Source organism: Myxocyprinus asiaticus, chromosome 15 (assembly GCF_019703515.2).
Source record: "Myxocyprinus asiaticus isolate MX2 ecotype Aquarium Trade chromosome 15, UBuf_Myxa_2, whole genome shotgun sequence".
NCBI classification, from domain to species: domain Eukaryota; kingdom Metazoa; phylum Chordata; class Actinopteri; order Cypriniformes; family Catostomidae; genus Myxocyprinus; species Myxocyprinus asiaticus.
The window spans coordinates 30,791,748-30,808,953 of NC_059358.1; the positions used below are offsets into that span (position 1 = coordinate 30,791,748).

Here is a 17,206-nt window from a genome sequence, read left to right on the forward strand (position 1 = left end):
CTCTCATGTGATCCTGAGACCCCGACTGGGCTATGTGCCCAAGGTTCCCATGACCCCTTTTAGGGACCAGGTGGTGAACCTGCAAGCGCTGCCCCAGGAGGAGGCAGACCCAGCCCTGATGTTGCTGTGTCCGGTGTGTGCTTTACGCATCTATTTGGATCACACGCAGAGCTTTAGAGTCTCTGAGCAGCTCTTTGTCTGCTTTGGTGGACAGCGGAAAGGAAGCACTGTCTCCAAGCAGAGGATCACCCACTGGCTCATTGACGCCATAGCTATGGCATATCACGCCCAGGATGTGCTGCCCCCGGTAGGGCTCAGTGACTACCAGGGGTGTAGCGGCCTCCTGGGCCTTGACCAGGGGCACCTCTCTAACAGACATTTGCAGAGCAGCGGGCTGGGCAACACCCAACACATTTGCGAGGTTCTACAACCTCCGGGTGGAACCGGTTTCATCCCGTGTAGTGTCACGCACAAGCAGGTAAGTCCGGGACAGCCGGCCGGGTGTATCGCTTGCACATAGTGCCTTTCACCTCCCCTGAGCTGAAGATGTGTGCCGTTAACTCCCAGTAGTGTTCACAAACTGTGTTCCCTGATTGATTTCCTCCAAGCCCTGTGGCAGAAGAGTACACGTGCTAACTGAAGCCCTGTACTGGGGTAGGTGCTCCGCATGTGGTGGTTCCCTGTAGGTAACCCCATGCGACGTATATCTTTCACTAATTCGTTTCCCTGTTGGCAAACTACGTCTTCCTTGGGCAGAGACCCCTCTGCCCCAGTTTCCATGCTTTTAGTAATTCCTCCCCTGTAGGGTAAAACCTACCATGGGACTTCTCCACATGGCATACTTCTGACATAGCTCGGCAAGACCATGTGACATATTTCCACTTAAATAACCCCCCCCCCCCCGGGCGGGGTGTGGTCTCCGCGGTGTCCTCCCCTTGGGAGGGACACCCCCCTACTAGACCTGGTCGGCCCAGTCGGTTAATCCCCCTTTTTTTTGGGGAGTGGAAAAAAAGGGGATAAGAGGCCACGACTGGGCTAGCCCGTCTCTATATTTTGGGTAGTCGACTTGTCCCAAAGGGCTGTTCGACACTCATAACAGTGTTGGGGGAGGTTACGTGTCAGCCTGGTGTGCTGGCTATGAGGCACACAGTGGTCTGCCCGTCACACACCACCAGTTCACATAACACAGTTCAGCCAGTTGCGGCATTTTGTATAGGGACCCCTAGTGTCACTACATCGACACAACATCGAGTGAGTGACAGATAGGGAACGTCCTGGTTACTTGTGTAATCTCCATTCCCTGGAGGGAACGAGAAGTTGTGTCCCTCCTGCCACAACACTGAACTACCCGCTGAAATGGCCGGGACCTTGTCTCAGCTCCACAGCATAAAACCTGTATAAGTGGTTGCATACCAACTCCTTTTATACCCGTATGTCCGGGGGAGTGGTATGCAAATACCACTCACCAATTTTCATTGGCCTTTTATCAAAGACCAGAGGTGTCTCGGGCTCCCAAGAGTGACCCCTAGTGTCACTACATCGACACAACGTCTCATTCCCTCCATCAGGGAACGGAGGTTATGCAAGTAACCAGGACGTTCTGTGCACATCAGCAAAATAATGTAAACATTTAAGAACAGTTAATGTAAAGGAATAGCATGAAAAATCATTTGGTTCTGGCATTTAACAAGAACCAGTTCTTGATTCCCAACACGCCAGTTCACCTATTGAAGAGTTTTACATTGGTTTATGCCTATATAGCTATGGGTTGTGCAACAGTTGATACAAAGCATTATCTATGTATCACTTTCTATTTAAAAGGTGGAGTAGAAGTTCTGGGCCTCACTACTCAAGGGTCTCTCTCTCCCTCTCTCTCTCTCTCTCTCTCTCAGTAGGCCGGCATTTATTACTAATATGGAACACACCACACTTCAAAGGTCCTTCTAATTTCCTGTGGTGGGTCAGCTAACAGACGTCAGGATCAGATGACTGACTGAGACGAATTCAACTATCTGTCAACCACACCACTCGAAGAAAAATAATCCACAAAACCCATCACTAACTGCAGACCTTGTCATCAATAATCTAAACCACATACAGTCTGTGCAGCTCCACAAAAGGAGAAGAATGACAAGAGAGATAAAGAGAAAGTGGCGAGAGTATTGCTGAGACATTTTCTTGCTGTGCTGGCTATTTTCTGACTGCAGGTACAGAGTGGCTGTCAGATGAGAAAAAGTTCACTGATGGAAATATTTTTGTTTGTATCGAGTGTTATATTATACAGACGTTGGTTACTGTCCACTAATTTGATTGGATAAGCAGCTTGTCCAAGAGTTCTGATATTTAGTATAACAGCAAAGGGACACTTCACTGTCTGCATTTGTCTGTATTCACTAGCTGACAGCTTAGCACCCTCTGTGGCACACCAACAATAATTTTATTATGAGCAATAACCTATCAGTCTTTTGTGTTCACAATGAAGCTCCATTCTACAATTTTACACGCTTCAAGTAAAATCCACAATTTTAAATGTACGTTAAAAAAGAAGCAATCAAAGTTAATCAATAACAGTATTTTTGTAACCTGAGTGAGGGATAATGTGCAGTCAGCCAGCTGCAATATAAACCCTGACAAGACTCCGACATGAAGCTGATGTATCCTGTTTATTACACTTACCAGATAAAAAAGATAAAAATGGGTATGAAATAATTTGAGTATGTTGGAAGAAAGAGAATGCATGGCGCCATGAGGGACATGGAACTAGTGTAGGAAATTGGTCAAATACACAGTTTAGTGGTCATTACAGAAAAACACTGGACTGCTGAATGCAGCGATTGACCAATAAGAATTGCAGCCTAATCTCATGAAAATTATGTGACTGTGGCAACATTTTTGTAAAATTACATAACATGGTTCATTACTTGGTTCGTGGCAGTTCCGAGGTGAAATTAAAAGTGAGTTAAATGTTCTCCCAAACAGATGAGGTTTTTAAGGTTAATGCTCTATCAGGTTTTAAATCAACAAAACTCTTACCCTAAACCTAACCGATAGTGTCCTAAAAGCAGATGTGAAAAGAAAAACACAATTGCTGAAGCAACCACGCTATTTTGTGGTGCTTTTATGACACTTTTATCAGTTTCCAATCAGCCAAATCAGACTGGTACAAACAACAAATTGCTTATATTTTTAGATACCAATATTGTCACCAATATATTGTGCATCCCTAACTTACTGATCGTAGCACAGTTCGGCTTTATGCTTACATTAATGCATAAAGTATCAGACTTCAGTACTATGAAATTACATTTATTCATGAAACATGATCTAATCTTCTACTATCTACTTGCAAAGTAATATTTCGACTTATTTGATGGTTTTAAAACAATGGAGAAATCCCAATGATAGCCCTACTCTTGACTCTAGCGCTCACAGCGAGCTCTAACTAATCAAATGGGACGGTGAATCCCTTGCACTGGCGAGTAAATTTTTTCGGTCTCTGTAATTCAATATCACCAGTGGTAAGATCCACTCACAGAGACACAGAACACCTCCATAATGTCCAACATTCCACTAACACAGAGTGGGTGAGCTAGCCCGGACTCTCTCAACTGCCTTATGTGACCTTACTGTGGGGAGAATTTGCCCTCCCTAATGACTAACTCGTTGGATCAGCAAATTATGAGGAAAAAAGCATACAAACATTTTTTGGTGGATGAAATACTGCCATGATAGCCAGCAAGGATATCTGCATAGCTCACCTTTGTACCGTGGAATATTCAAAGGATATGGATTAAGCTGCATCATTAAAGTTTACAATAGAATGTATAAGGACAATAAAAAGTTCTTTCAAGCAAGATCTAGTTCCTCATTCTGTGCTACTGCCCTGGGAAGTATGCATGGCTCATACCTCCATATTTCAGTGACATCCTATTTCCACCTCTCTCTCGGCCTCACCGGTTCCCACCGTCTCCCTCGTGTGTGTATGATTAATATGAATGTCTGTGCACTAGCAAGTGCTCTCTGTCTCTCCCTCTGAGCATTATTAAATTCTCCATCTTCTTTTGGGTCTTAAAGACTCTTATTTCAAAGGTAACGTGATATAACACCCAATATAAAACTGCTTCCCTTTCTTAGAACATCAGTACATCCTGAACTACACATTGTGTTTTATGGCTGAAAAGGAATACATGCTTAGGAGAGAGTAAAAATGGCATAGTGTGGAGTTTTTACTTTTTCATACATTGCAGAAGAAAACAATTAAAAGTGTCATATTTCTGTCGTTAGAAAATTCGCAAAAAAAAAATTATTAAATGAAGCATGAACACAGTGCAACTAAAGTAGCTACACTAACTGAGTTTCTCAGAAGTGAAACAGTCAGTGTTGGGGAATGTTAAAAGTTATAAATAAGAATAGTTGGATGTAGGAAATGGCCTAAAGGGGAAATATATATTGGACTATATATTATATATATATATATATATATATATATATATATATATATATATATATATATTTTTTTTTTGCATTCGTCCGCACTGTTTTTCAATGTAAACATGCACTAGATGGACATCTTTGACAGTCTCTGTTTTTTAGACACTGTGTATATTTTAAAAGAACTTCATCTGTTATAAAACACATTTTTTGTTAAAAACACAAAGACATCTGCGTTCTGATTTATTTGTGGTGCTGTATCTAGCTTTTTTAGCACCTGGATGTATAGAGTGAATGGCCCCTAATAGCTTTGCGCTGCTTTTTCTTACAGTCAGCTGACTGTGGGACAATTGCAGAAAGACTACTTCATGAGAAACGGAGATGCAGTCAATGGTAACACTTTACAATAAGGTTCCATTTGTTAATATTAGCAGCCCCACATTGCGAGTAAATCACTTGCATATGCAACTAAATTTTGTGCTATGCGACTACAATATATCAGTTATTACCCAATAGCTAGTACATATTCAGATTTTACTCACCAGAGATCGAGTTGTGTACTGGCGAAGAAGAACTTAAGCACCACGATCCTTTTACCAAAAAATAAGCTGGCAATTAAGAAGCTGGATTCAGCCTCGTCTTTTACTGCTTCTGTCTCGTGAGTGTGCACGCTGAAGGAAATTTACCTTATTTGGCTGCAGTGATTTACTGAGTTGTCATGGATCATGCTGTCACTATCGCTTTAGTTAAGCCATGAAACGCTGTTACATTTACAATGCTTTTAACAACGTCAACTCTGATTTTGGTCAAACCATTCCATGGAATGTTTTCACACAATTCTCAGATTTAAAGCATGGCTACTGACCACTGTAATGTGCTTCTTAGATGTCTACTAGAAGCTAAAAGTGGTTCAAAACTTGAGAGCGTGTAGATTTGAATTTTAGAACTTGTAAATTACGGTAAATATATGTACAAGCAAATCAACACACATTATGCAAGTAAAAGTTTCCTTTTGCTTCTTTCCATGTATTGTGTGTCCAAAGACGAGATCCAGCCACTCCATTTTCTTTTCATATCTCTTAATCAGAGGTGGAAAGTAACAAATTGCAACTACTCTCGTTACAGTACTTGAATACATTTTTCAAATTTTTTTAAGTATAAATAAATAATAGTACTTCGAGTTGATTAAAAATGAAGTATTCAACTTCGCTATAGTTATTTTCACCACAATTACAAAGTACAAAAAAATACATTATATTTCTGAATTGTTGGGAAGAAGAAAGTTATAAGTGCTAAATCTGTTTATAAACTAAAACGCGCTGTGCGCAGCACGATGGAAGCCCACAGGGCACAGCATCATGAGCACAGCAGCTTGTGTAAACTGCCGCCGGTGTCCTCTCTTCTCTAGCTTCTTCAAGACTTTCTGCCCTGTCACTATACAAGAACTGCAATACTGTGATTTTATGCATATTTCCTTTTATTCTGGAAAGGTGCCGTTCATTCAGGTACGAGGGAACCGTATGAACACGTTTAACCACTGATCAAACTTCACTTGTTTTTAAGGTAGACAATGTTTTAACTGTATCAAACATCAACACAATGTAGTTTGACATATATGTTTAATTCCTACTAAATGTCTAAAACAAACTTTTAAATACCTTAGAAAGATACAATGCCAATAGTGTCAGAAATGAACGGGGACTCGGAGCATAAATGCCACAGAAATTAACAAAATATCCCCAAATTCAAAATATGGGGGCAGAAAATGCCCACGCAACGAGTTCCCGTGTTTTATTAATAATCTCTGATATATTTACAATTATATACATTGCGATTTTCTTTTGACTTTTCACTGAATATTATTATTTTTTTCCCGCCGTCCGGTTCCTCGCACCATCGCGCGCACAGTCGGGCTATCTGCTTCTATCAATCCGCATCAGTTCGATATTGTACTCCCGCATTAAATTCCGTGACCGTTCACACCTCTTGTTCAAAATAAACTGTCCTAGCGGGTAACACTCTCGCTCACGGTGCTGTACTGTACTTCCCTGCATGTTTATCTGTCTGAAAAGCCTCACCCGCGCGGGGTGCGCAAGGGATGGATGTTATATAAAGAAGGTATGAGAAATCACAAAACATAATGTAACCAAATGCTACAATTTACTTCATAATAATATAATCTCAATATGTTAAATGACCATAATGTTAATTAAGACTTTATTATTACAACTGTAATACAATAATACATACTGTATCCAGAACAACCACTTTTAGTGTTTGAATCAATCATATCTCTCACTAAACACTGTATGAAATGTTTATATTTGCTTTATTTTATTCAGTCGGCATGCAGGAGTTGACAACAGTTTGCTTAATAATCTCATTCCATATCTGGATAATTGCTGCAAAATCATAGAGGATAAATTTCCTCCTCTATGATACTGCATTATATTAGTTTTGTACAATATGTTAACTTAATAGCCAAAATACTTGTTATGAGAATAAACCTGAAATAGGAATGTGTTTCAGTCACAATCCATTATGTCGTTTAGAGATGATTTAGAGACATTTAGAATGTTACAAATGGCTATTTCTATTTAAATAAATTATTATAATAAATTATATAATAAATTATAAAGTATTCTTAAAATGTTCTGTTTGTCCAAGAATCCTCTTGCAGCAATGCAGAAGCTGCTAGTTTAGGACCTGTGAGGAGTCTGTTTCTCAATCTAGAGACTGTGATTTACTTGTCTTTTTGTTGTGCATCTGACCGTCCACTTTCCTCTCTATCGTGGTTAGAGATTCATTTTTCAAAACAGTAATGCATGGAATTGCCTTCATCTCTCTAAAACAATAGACTTTAGAAGAAAACAGAATTTCAGGAGAAATGTGTTTCTTTTTGCCAATTTTTAAAACCAAAATTTGACTTGCAAGTGTAAAGCAACTTGTAAGAACTCAATACCTAAGCAAATGGGGGAAAAAAAATACTGTATTGTGATTTCCGCATGGTAGCGTAACATTTTCAATTGTTCTAATAATGACAGTAACACATTAGCACTTTTGAATGCTTTTGTAAGGAATAGGTGACACAGTATATGTTTGCCATCACGGGTAAAGATAAAATGGAATAAAATACCACTTAAAACAATTATTTCAAACAATAATAATAATTTGCAATGAATGATTTTGGCAGTATTTGTGATCAGTTTAATGCATCCTTGGTGAAAGGAAGCATCAGTTTCTTTCAAGAACAAAAATGTCTTTGTGTTCTAAAAATGGAAGTGTTTATACTATATATAATATCATTTTCATAAAGTAACTTTTAACATAATTACTTGAGTAGTTTTTCGGCAAACTACTTATTTACTCTTACTTGAGTCATAATATTTCTCATTACTACTACTTGTACTCAAGTAAATTATTTCTTCAGTAGCAGTACTTTTACTTAAGTAAACAAAAATCAATACTCTTTTCACCACTGCTCTTAATATCCTTTCTGTTATTTAGTCAGTTGCTCATCAAAAAGTAAAAAAGAAATATAAATTTTAATCACACATTGCACGGATGAGGTAAAAACGACTGTGTAACTTCTCTCTCATTAATGTGCGCTGTACTCATTCAACATGAAAACTTGCTCCTGGAAGCTCTCGTAAACACTTTCTCTGAAAGAGACAGTACAAATTTAGTGCTTGTTATACATGTCAATATATATTGTATATTATACTATTGTGTATATTATACAAGTGCATATAAACAAACATGTAGTAATGTGGTATTTGTAATTAATGTGTACATTATAAATATTTAAAGGGATAATCATAAATTACGAAATATTTTTACTTAAAAACACTACAAATATTAAATAATTTAACAAATAGGCTATTGAAGCATCTATGCAGGGGTTTGGTAAAAAAAATTTTGCATAGTGAATTATTTATATAATATAATTATTAAATAATTTTTATATGTATATTTCTATTTTAATTATTAGGTTCCAAGCTTGTGAATGTTTTGTTAAAAATGTGACTGAAATTTCAAACAGTGACAACAGTTTGTATAATTATTAAAAAGGCAATTTCATGATACATAAAAATGTATGTGAAATGTGAATGTGAAATTTTTACATTTGTAAGAAGCTAAAATGTGATTAAAATGATCTAAAGCAAAATATGAAATAAAATGTACAATCTCGCAAACTATATTGTGTGAAGATATACATATACAGTAAATACTATACACTTTATATGTGAAGATTAAACCTTCTCGGTTTGCTTAATATCTTTTTCAGTTTTCAGTTGCATTTTGATACATGTTGTTAAAAGTCTGGCGAGTAAAACCAAAAATGTACTAGCCAATAGTGATTTTTTTTTCCCAACGTGGCCATAGAGGGTTGATTAGTTAACAACATTAGTTAACATGAACTAACAATGAACAGTTCTTTTACAGCATTCATTAATCTTGGTTACAATTTTATTTTAAATTAAATTATAAAACATTATAAAACAATTATATAACATCAACATGCCCATTCATGCTTGACAAAGTAATTAAAAAAGTAATGTGTTAGTTCACTAGCTTTTCCAGTGACAAACTATTTTATTCTGACAAGTAGCAACATAGTGTTACAAAACACTTTGAAACATGCAATACATAGTCTAATACTTGCACTGATATGTGGTTTTACACTTTTAAGTAGGTTTCATGTAGTTAGCTATTCTTGTTTGCAGTTGGTAGTATATTTAGCATTTCATCAAAGGTCAGCTTGACTGTAGCTAAACTACTTTCAATTATGAGCTTCGAAGTAGCTTCACAGTTTCGAAGTAGCTCTCCCAACAATGGAAGATAATAGATATATGCCACCATTACAACCATTTGCTGTCTAGAACTGTCTTCAATATAATGACAGTAAACCATAGAATTATTTGTGCTTCATGCTGCATTTTATATTTGAACTAGAAGTATACAAATCTGACCTTACCATTTAACATGAGGAACATCATGTACATCAAGGGATACGGTACTATATTAACCATTAAATATTTAATAAATTAATTAAATTCAACTTCTATTTCTTTCTCCCTTCTTACCTTTCGGTAATATCCTCAATCCTCTGGCTATTAAAAGGCAGGATGTTGGAGGTGTTGCTATGGCAAGGGGAAGTAGGAGCAGAGGTGTGGCCTTTCCCATTTTGGAGTGAGTGTCTTCGGCTGCGTCGTCGTTCCAAGCCACGCCTCTCAGGTGTGGCCCCCACGCTGGCCCGACGACGGCTCTTATGTCCGGATGGAGGAGGCTGAGCCTCATCATCACCATCCTCATGACGAAGTGTCATCTATAGACAGACATGAATATTAGATGTGCTTTTGTTAAAATATTAACAAATAATAGCAAATATTGCATCACGGCTAAGTTAAGGTTTATTTCAGTCAGGAACATTTCCATCAAATTAATACTTTGATTTGAATACTTTGAGTAAATACTTTTATGTACTTATAGACAATTGAAGAAATCTGTTGGTGTTGGCGGAATGGTTCTGTTCTGGGAAAACTCCCAGCTCATCCATGAAGCCATGCATGGACAGAGCAGGGAGTGCAGTGAATAAAACCCTCCCAAAACAAAACCATATGCCAAACATCCCCCAACCAACAGATGATGCTGACTGCTGGCTTAACTGAATTCAAATCAAATCAACAAAATTCCCAATCCATAGCTATGAGCACTGACCACTGCTAACTGATTTCAAGTGATGCTGGGATACTGAGAGATCAAGGTAAAGCAATTCTGAATTCATATTTACAAAAGCTGAAGACAATAACCTACTGGGGAAAGCAAACACAGCTTAAATGATCTTAAAAACAACAAGCATGTTGTTATTACCCGGATAAAAGCATACAACAGCAAGCATGTCGCAATTACCCGGATAGGAGTTTACATTAACAAGCATGTCACCGTTACCCGAACAGCTAAAACAAAGCAGCATGTCCAATTAAGTGCAGTTTGCATCCATGCAATGGAAAGGCAGCTAAAGCACAGCTAATTGCATTGGCAGACATCATGATTAGCTAAGCATGATTGTAAGCTTGAATACAGTGACCAGCCTGAACTAACGCTACACTTGATTAAAAAAAATTCTTGGTCAATAAAAGCCTATTTGTGTGAATTTCTGGCACGAAAAACATGCACAACAAGATTAAATTACTTAAAATTATGGACTGGAATCATAAGGACTACAACAATTCTGGTTCCGTGAAGAATGCAGATGTTCAAGAACATTTTGATTTAATTTTTAAAACATATTTTATATTTTATACTCTGTGGCAGTATAATTAATACTGCCTTTAGTTAGCATATTCACAGATTATTTGAACCTCAACAGAATTGTTGAGATGCTGTCTGACTGAAATGTTTAGCAAGCTGAGCAAGTGCTAACCTCATAGATGTTGAACTGCTCCACTAAGTCCAAGTCTGTGCCCTTTCTGTTGAGGTGCCTCTGAACCATGGCCTCCATCCCCTGCTCCTCTAAACTGTCAACCACATCATAGAATGAGTCCTGGTCAGCCAGACCAGCCAATGTCTGCAATGACAAAACAGAGATATAAGAACAAATAATAACAACATGTAAAATTATTGAGGGTGTGCAAAAAGATATGACAAAGTCTAGGACCTCTATAGTGCTTCTTAGGCTTAATTTTCATTCCTCAGTCTATACATTATGTGTGGAGAATACTGCACAGGTACCTTGTTGATAAGGGTCATGGCATACACCAGCAGCTCAGTGTCCATTCCATCCTTTTCATCCAGGATTTCCATGGTATTGGACCAGGGTTTAAAGCCTGGACACACACATTCAAAAACATAATTTACATGATGGTAATCGCAATCCTAAAGAGGATATTCACTATGAATGAATTTAGCTCAATGAAAGCATTGTTTATTTTCATGCAATTACTGCATTGTTTCAGCACCCGATTCACTAAAGGAATCACATAAATAAAAGACACCTAACAAGCCATGTTGAACTAGATTGAGGATGGTTAGTGAATAAGATGCAAGTTGCACTATAAGTGGCACTTTCACCCTGTAAATTCGCCCTTGGATTCATAGTCAGTAAATCAATCAATTCATTCAAGGAAGCTGTGGTTTAACACTTAAAATGGTGATTGAACAATCAGTTGAAATATGGGGCTAAGCAAATGAGCAGCATTAGTTTGGGGAGAAAATGTCTGTTATATAGATTAATGGCAGGAGTTGTTCTACTGTGTCTGCCAACCTTGTCTGTCTCTCACTGCGAGATCAGAGACAGACTTCTCTCCTCTTATGTAACAGTATTAAAGGATTGCTCTCTTTTTCACTCTAGCTCTCCTATCTTAGTAGCTCTGGTCCTATCAACACCTTTTTCCATGAGCTCAGACTGTTAAACTTGATTTACGCTGCTGGCGACCCCGTTTCATTCACTTCTAGTGCAGGGGTCAATAAAATGAGCAATTACTTTTTAACATCCAATCAAAAGAGTCAAAGTTTGTGAGCTGAGAGCACACTGTCACGTTCCTTCTTCTCTCTTGTTTTTTTCCTGCTCGAGTATTAAACTGCAGATAACTGAATCCCGCCACAGGAGAGAGTTAGAGTCTCTCTCAATCTGCTCAGGAGGGCTGAAATGCCTCCCACACTTTTGAAACAGGAGAAAACACTTAAGTGCTAGCAGCCAACAGGCTTTGGACCTGAGCTCGACTTGGAATCAAATGCAGGGATGGAATATTTACTGTAGTAACACATACAGTAGACAAGAGGGGCTGAAAATGGATTTCCAGAGAAACTGTGCATGTTACCTTGTTTGGTGTCCATGGTGTTGACAGCCTGGATGAGGAGAGGCGCGTTAGACTCAGTGTATTCCACAAACACCAGCAGCAACTTCAGAGCAGTTTTCACAACCAGCCGGAACTGCACACAAACACGGAAAACAGTATTTTTTTTTTTTCATTTATATAGAAACACATAAAGCTATATTAACACTTGCCTTCACACATAATACAACAACATTCTATACCATAAACCATATTCAAAGACATGATCTTCTTTACCATACGCTGCTGGGATGGCATTTATTGTATAATTAAAGGCGAGAGAATATTTTGGCACCATTTTTGAATTGGGTACCATGGAGGAAATTGATAACTGAGACTGACTCATGAATGGAAACTGGAAGAAAGAGCAGCTACTTTAAGGCTGTTTCCACACTTGGTTTGATTGCTTGGGTCTGAAATGCAGTACATTTGCATCATTAATATGAGTATCACTATAGCTAAACACATTTAAAACTGTGGTGCCACTGCCAATAACATATAAAAAATGTCAACAAAGGAAAAAGTATCATTAAGGATGATATGCTTTCGACTAATATGTTTTCAAGTGATATGCTTTTGTCTGCATTACAGTTGGAGAGCGAAACATAGAGACGTGATAGATCTAAAGAAACAGGGTAAGAGAGATAACATTCCAACAGACAAAAAAGAAAAGTAAATAAACAAAAACAAACAGATTGAGGGTTAGGACTGTGAATGTGTGAGAGAGAGGAAGAGAAAGAGGAGAGACAGATATGTGTTTAATAAAGTGAGAACTGCTCTTCCCTTGTAAAAACCATACTGTGTGTTTCACATTTGCGATATAACAGGAACAAAGAGAAAGTGACAAGAAAAAATACATTCAAATTCTGCTGTCTCCAGCACAAACATCTGTTATTTTTGTGATCCAAAACATTCATGCACATTCAAGGTCTAACACACACACACACACACACACACACACAAACACACACACTCACACACATATACAGTATACACATGTCCTCATCATATGTGCTCACATTGCCACTAGAGGGCTGGACATGACAAAGGGCGGCGAAACTACGACACTCTATAAAAAGATGGCACACCTGGAAGCTGCCCTGCTGAGCTTTGCAAACGTTGGCTTAAAGAATATAAATACAGTGGGAAAAGGTAGTGAAGTCATTTGTGAACACTGTGAACAAAACTATCCCACCTTATGAGCACTTTTTCAGTCCTTGAATTAAACAGCACATGAAAAATAGCAGAGGGTATGCACTCTAAACATCAAGCAGTGAAATACATACAGTATACAGTACATGCAGTGAAATGTCCTTTACCTTTGATCCCACCAATGTATAAAGCCACTGAACGGTTTCATTGTGTCTAATAAGTCCGTTCATTCCATCCACATACAGCATGATCTGTCCAAGAGCTATAAGAGAGAAAGAGAGCAGAAATATCAACTAGATTTAGCCAGAAGTTTATTTAGTGTTTTGGGTGGTAGCTAAGCCAAGGGGTTTTGAACTGGGGTCCGGGGACCAACAGGTGGCTGCAAAGGGGTGCTAAGGGGTCTGCAGAACATTACAGAGAATAAAAAGCATAAAAATAAAAATAAAAGGAAAAAGTAAACAAGTAAAAATTAAACAAATTTAACTTTATTACCAGTTAATTCTGCTTTTAAAGAAATTGAAAATGTTTTTCCCCAGGTTTCTACATGTAACGTTACTCTAATATTGGGTAGATGATATGCTGTCAGTGTCAACTTAATACAGTCTAAATATTTTCCAGATTTATTTTGACTTGTATGACAATATAAAAGCCAATTATCTTATGTTGGAAACAATAAAATATCTTTATAATAGCATAAGAACTATTTTTCTCACACTGTATAAATGTAAATATATTCTTGTTTAACATAATTAGACATGAAAAAATAGTTGCATTTATATTTTAGGAAGAGGGTTCCTTGCAAGAGGATCATCATATTTGGAGGTCATTGAAATCAAAAACTTCTGTGCTAAGGAATTGCAAGCCGATTGGAAGGTTATTCTGGATGGTTGCTTGCTTACTTTAATTCAAAAGTCCCACCCCCAAATATCTATATCCAAGTCATTAGACATGGCTTAGGTCCATCCTTCCCCTCTTTTTTTTGACAGATACTGTATAGTGGTGCTGTATTAGGAACAGATGGGTAGATGTGATTAAGACAAGTCACAAGCCAGACTAGAACCTGCATCACTAATATGACATGAGAACCATGCCTTCAAAATGTCTAGATCACATGTGCAAACCAGCTCCTACCTCTGGAAGCATTGATGTGTATGAGCATGTGTGTTTGTGCCTTTGCATGTGCACACCAGTGATAAATCAGTGTGGTCACTGTTTCCATTGTCTTAATAAAACATCTCAACCTCTCAGGAGAGGTCTGCTAGTGTCTCATGGAAGGCAGAGCCATGACAAACTATGAAGCTGAAACTATAAAGAAACTGCTTCACACTTCAATGAACCCTCACACTCACACACACACACACACACACACACACACACACACACACACACACACACACACACATAGTTTAAAGCAATCAGAGTACAAACAGATACAGTCCACTACAGTGATGAATAGGAAGTTGTTCTGATCAAAGTGAACATTGTCAATGAGAGCCATCTGGTGCTGTCTGAATGCTCAGAGTTACTGTATGATACAGTGAAGCTGTTACTCTACAGTTTAACCATTTTTAAATGAACAACTAAACTTTGTACATACTTTAACAACTCTCTGTAGCAGCGAGGATTTGACCTTTTACAATTTCAGTCTATTAATCATGATACAAAGACAGAAAAAAACACATATACAAACACACAAACACAAAAGCACAATGGCCATTCAGACTGTACTTGTTTTTGCGTTAAAGAAAGTAAGACGCAGTGCAACAAATGTAACAGAATGCAGGTGTCTTAAGTCGTGCTTTGAAAGCTGAAGTTCTTTAAACTTGACATGGCATTGACAAAAACACAGCGCTTCTGCTTGAGATGCTGGATATACAGTGAGACAGTGTAACGTCAATTACATTCGTTTAGAACATTCACATAGAAAAACTATTAAAAAAAAACAGTACAGATGGAAACAAAAATGCATTCGTTGTGAATGGTCCTAATAATATCATCTGTACACTTTAATTTGTACACATTTTGTATCCTATCGCTTGTTAGAAAATTGTTTTGTACTCATTTAACCAGTTTATGAGGTGACAGACCAGTAAGACAGACAGTGTGGAAAAACATCTTGGTTACTGTCGTAACCTCCATTCCCTGATGGAGGGAACGAGACGTTGTGTAGGTGTAGTGACACTAGGGGTCAACCTTGAGAGCCCGAGACACCTTCATATCTTTGGAAAAAGGCCAATGAGAATTGGCGAGTAGAATTTGTATGCCACTCCGCCCGACATACGGGTATAAAGGGAGGCTTTAATGCGGATTAATTCAGGTTTTTGCACTGAGGAGCCGAGACAAGGTCCCGGCTATTACAGCAGTGTAGTTCAGCCTGTGGCAAGAGGGACACAACGTCTCGTTCCCTCCATCAGGGAACTGAGGTTATGACAGTAACTGAGACGTTCCCCTTCTGTCACTCACTCAACGCTGTGTCGATGTAGTGACACTAGGGGTCCCTATACGAAACGCCACTATGGCTGAACTGTGTTATGTGAACTGCCGATGCAGGTGTAGGCAAGCTACTGTGAGCATAGGAACAGATGCACTCAGACTGCACGTAGCCTCCCCAGATGCCCCAAAATGTCATGTAATTCCCAACAACCCTGAGGGGGGGAAGGAGACGTATCTAGTATGGGAGCAGGCCGTGCCAGCCGTGGCCTTTTCTCTCTAAGTTTTTCTCTCCACAGAAAATTAGATTCGACTGGGGCCTTTAAATGCTCATAAAATGTGCCGGGGAAGGCATTCTTTTCTGTTCCTATTCTTTCAGGGGGAAAAGACCCCATGGAGGCCACACCCTGCCCTGAAGGGGAGGGTAAACAAGTGGCGAATACGGGCCTAAGGCCGCACATGGAAGAGGTGCAGCAGTAGGTCCTTCCCTTCGTAGGGGAGGAGCTCTACAAACGCAGTGACCGGGGCAGAGAGGGCTCTGCCAAGGGAGATGCGGGTCTACCGGAAAAGGGAGACCGTACTGCGGAAGATACATCACAGGAGGTTACCGGGGTAACCGAGACCTGTGGAGCATGTACCTCAGTACAGGGCATGTTAGCACACGTCCGACTATGAATTCCTCCGCTGAATTCGTGAGCCAGAGGGGTAGGAGGAAGGACATCCAGGGTTCACAGGTTGTGAACACGCATGGGAGAGAAGAGCGCACGGTTTCACCTCGTGGAGGGGAAAGGCGCTATACACAAGCGGTACACCCGGCCAGCTGCCCAGCGTAACGAAACTTACCTGTTCGTACCTGAAAGAACACAGGACGAAACCGGCTCAACCTGGAGATGTAAAATCTCACGAAGGCATTGGGCGTTTCCCAGCCCGCTGCTCTACAGATGTCTGCTAGAGAGGTGCCATTGGCCAGTGCCCACGAGGATGCCACACTCCTTGTGGAGTGTGCTCGAACCCGCAAGGGGAGACAGCGTTCCCTTTCTGCTGTCCGCCAAAGCAGACAAAGAGCTGCTCAGAGCGTCTAAAGCTCTGCGTGTGATCCAAGTAGATGTGCAAAGCATGCACCGGACACAGCAATGATAAGGCTGGGTCTGCCTCCTCCGGGGGCAGCGCTTGCAGGCTCACCGCCTGATCCCTAAAAGGGGTCATGGGAACCGTGGGCACATAGCCCGGTCAGGGTCTCAGATCACGTGAGAGTCTTCCGGACCGAACTCTAGGCACTCTTCACTGACAGAGAACGCTTGCAGGTCCCTGACCCTCTTGATGGAAGTGAGCGTGGTCAGGAGGGCGGTCTTCAA

The 17,206-nt window shown here is 39.4% G+C and overlaps 1 protein-coding gene across 2 annotated transcripts in view; it reads right to left on the bottom strand.

Moving 5' to 3' along the window:
- Window positions 1-13,684, bottom strand: part of LOC127453047 (FH1/FH2 domain-containing protein 3-like) — a 66,893-nt gene extending 53,209 nt beyond the window's left edge. For both annotated transcript variants that reach the window (XM_051719049.1, XM_051719048.1), the window contains exons 1-5: window positions 13,589-13,684; window positions 12,255-12,366; window positions 11,167-11,261; window positions 10,859-11,002; window positions 9,519-9,760 (exon numbers count right to left, since the gene is read on the bottom strand). In XM_051719049.1, coding sequence (XP_051575009.1) covers window positions 9,519-9,760; window positions 10,859-11,002; window positions 11,167-11,261; window positions 12,255-12,366; window positions 13,589-13,669 — 674 coding nt within the window. In that variant the 5' untranslated portion in view covers window positions 13,670-13,684. The remainder of the gene's footprint in view (window positions 1-9,518; window positions 9,761-10,858; window positions 11,003-11,166; window positions 11,262-12,254; window positions 12,367-13,588) is intronic.
- Window positions 13,685-17,206: the final 3,522 nt, after the last annotated feature.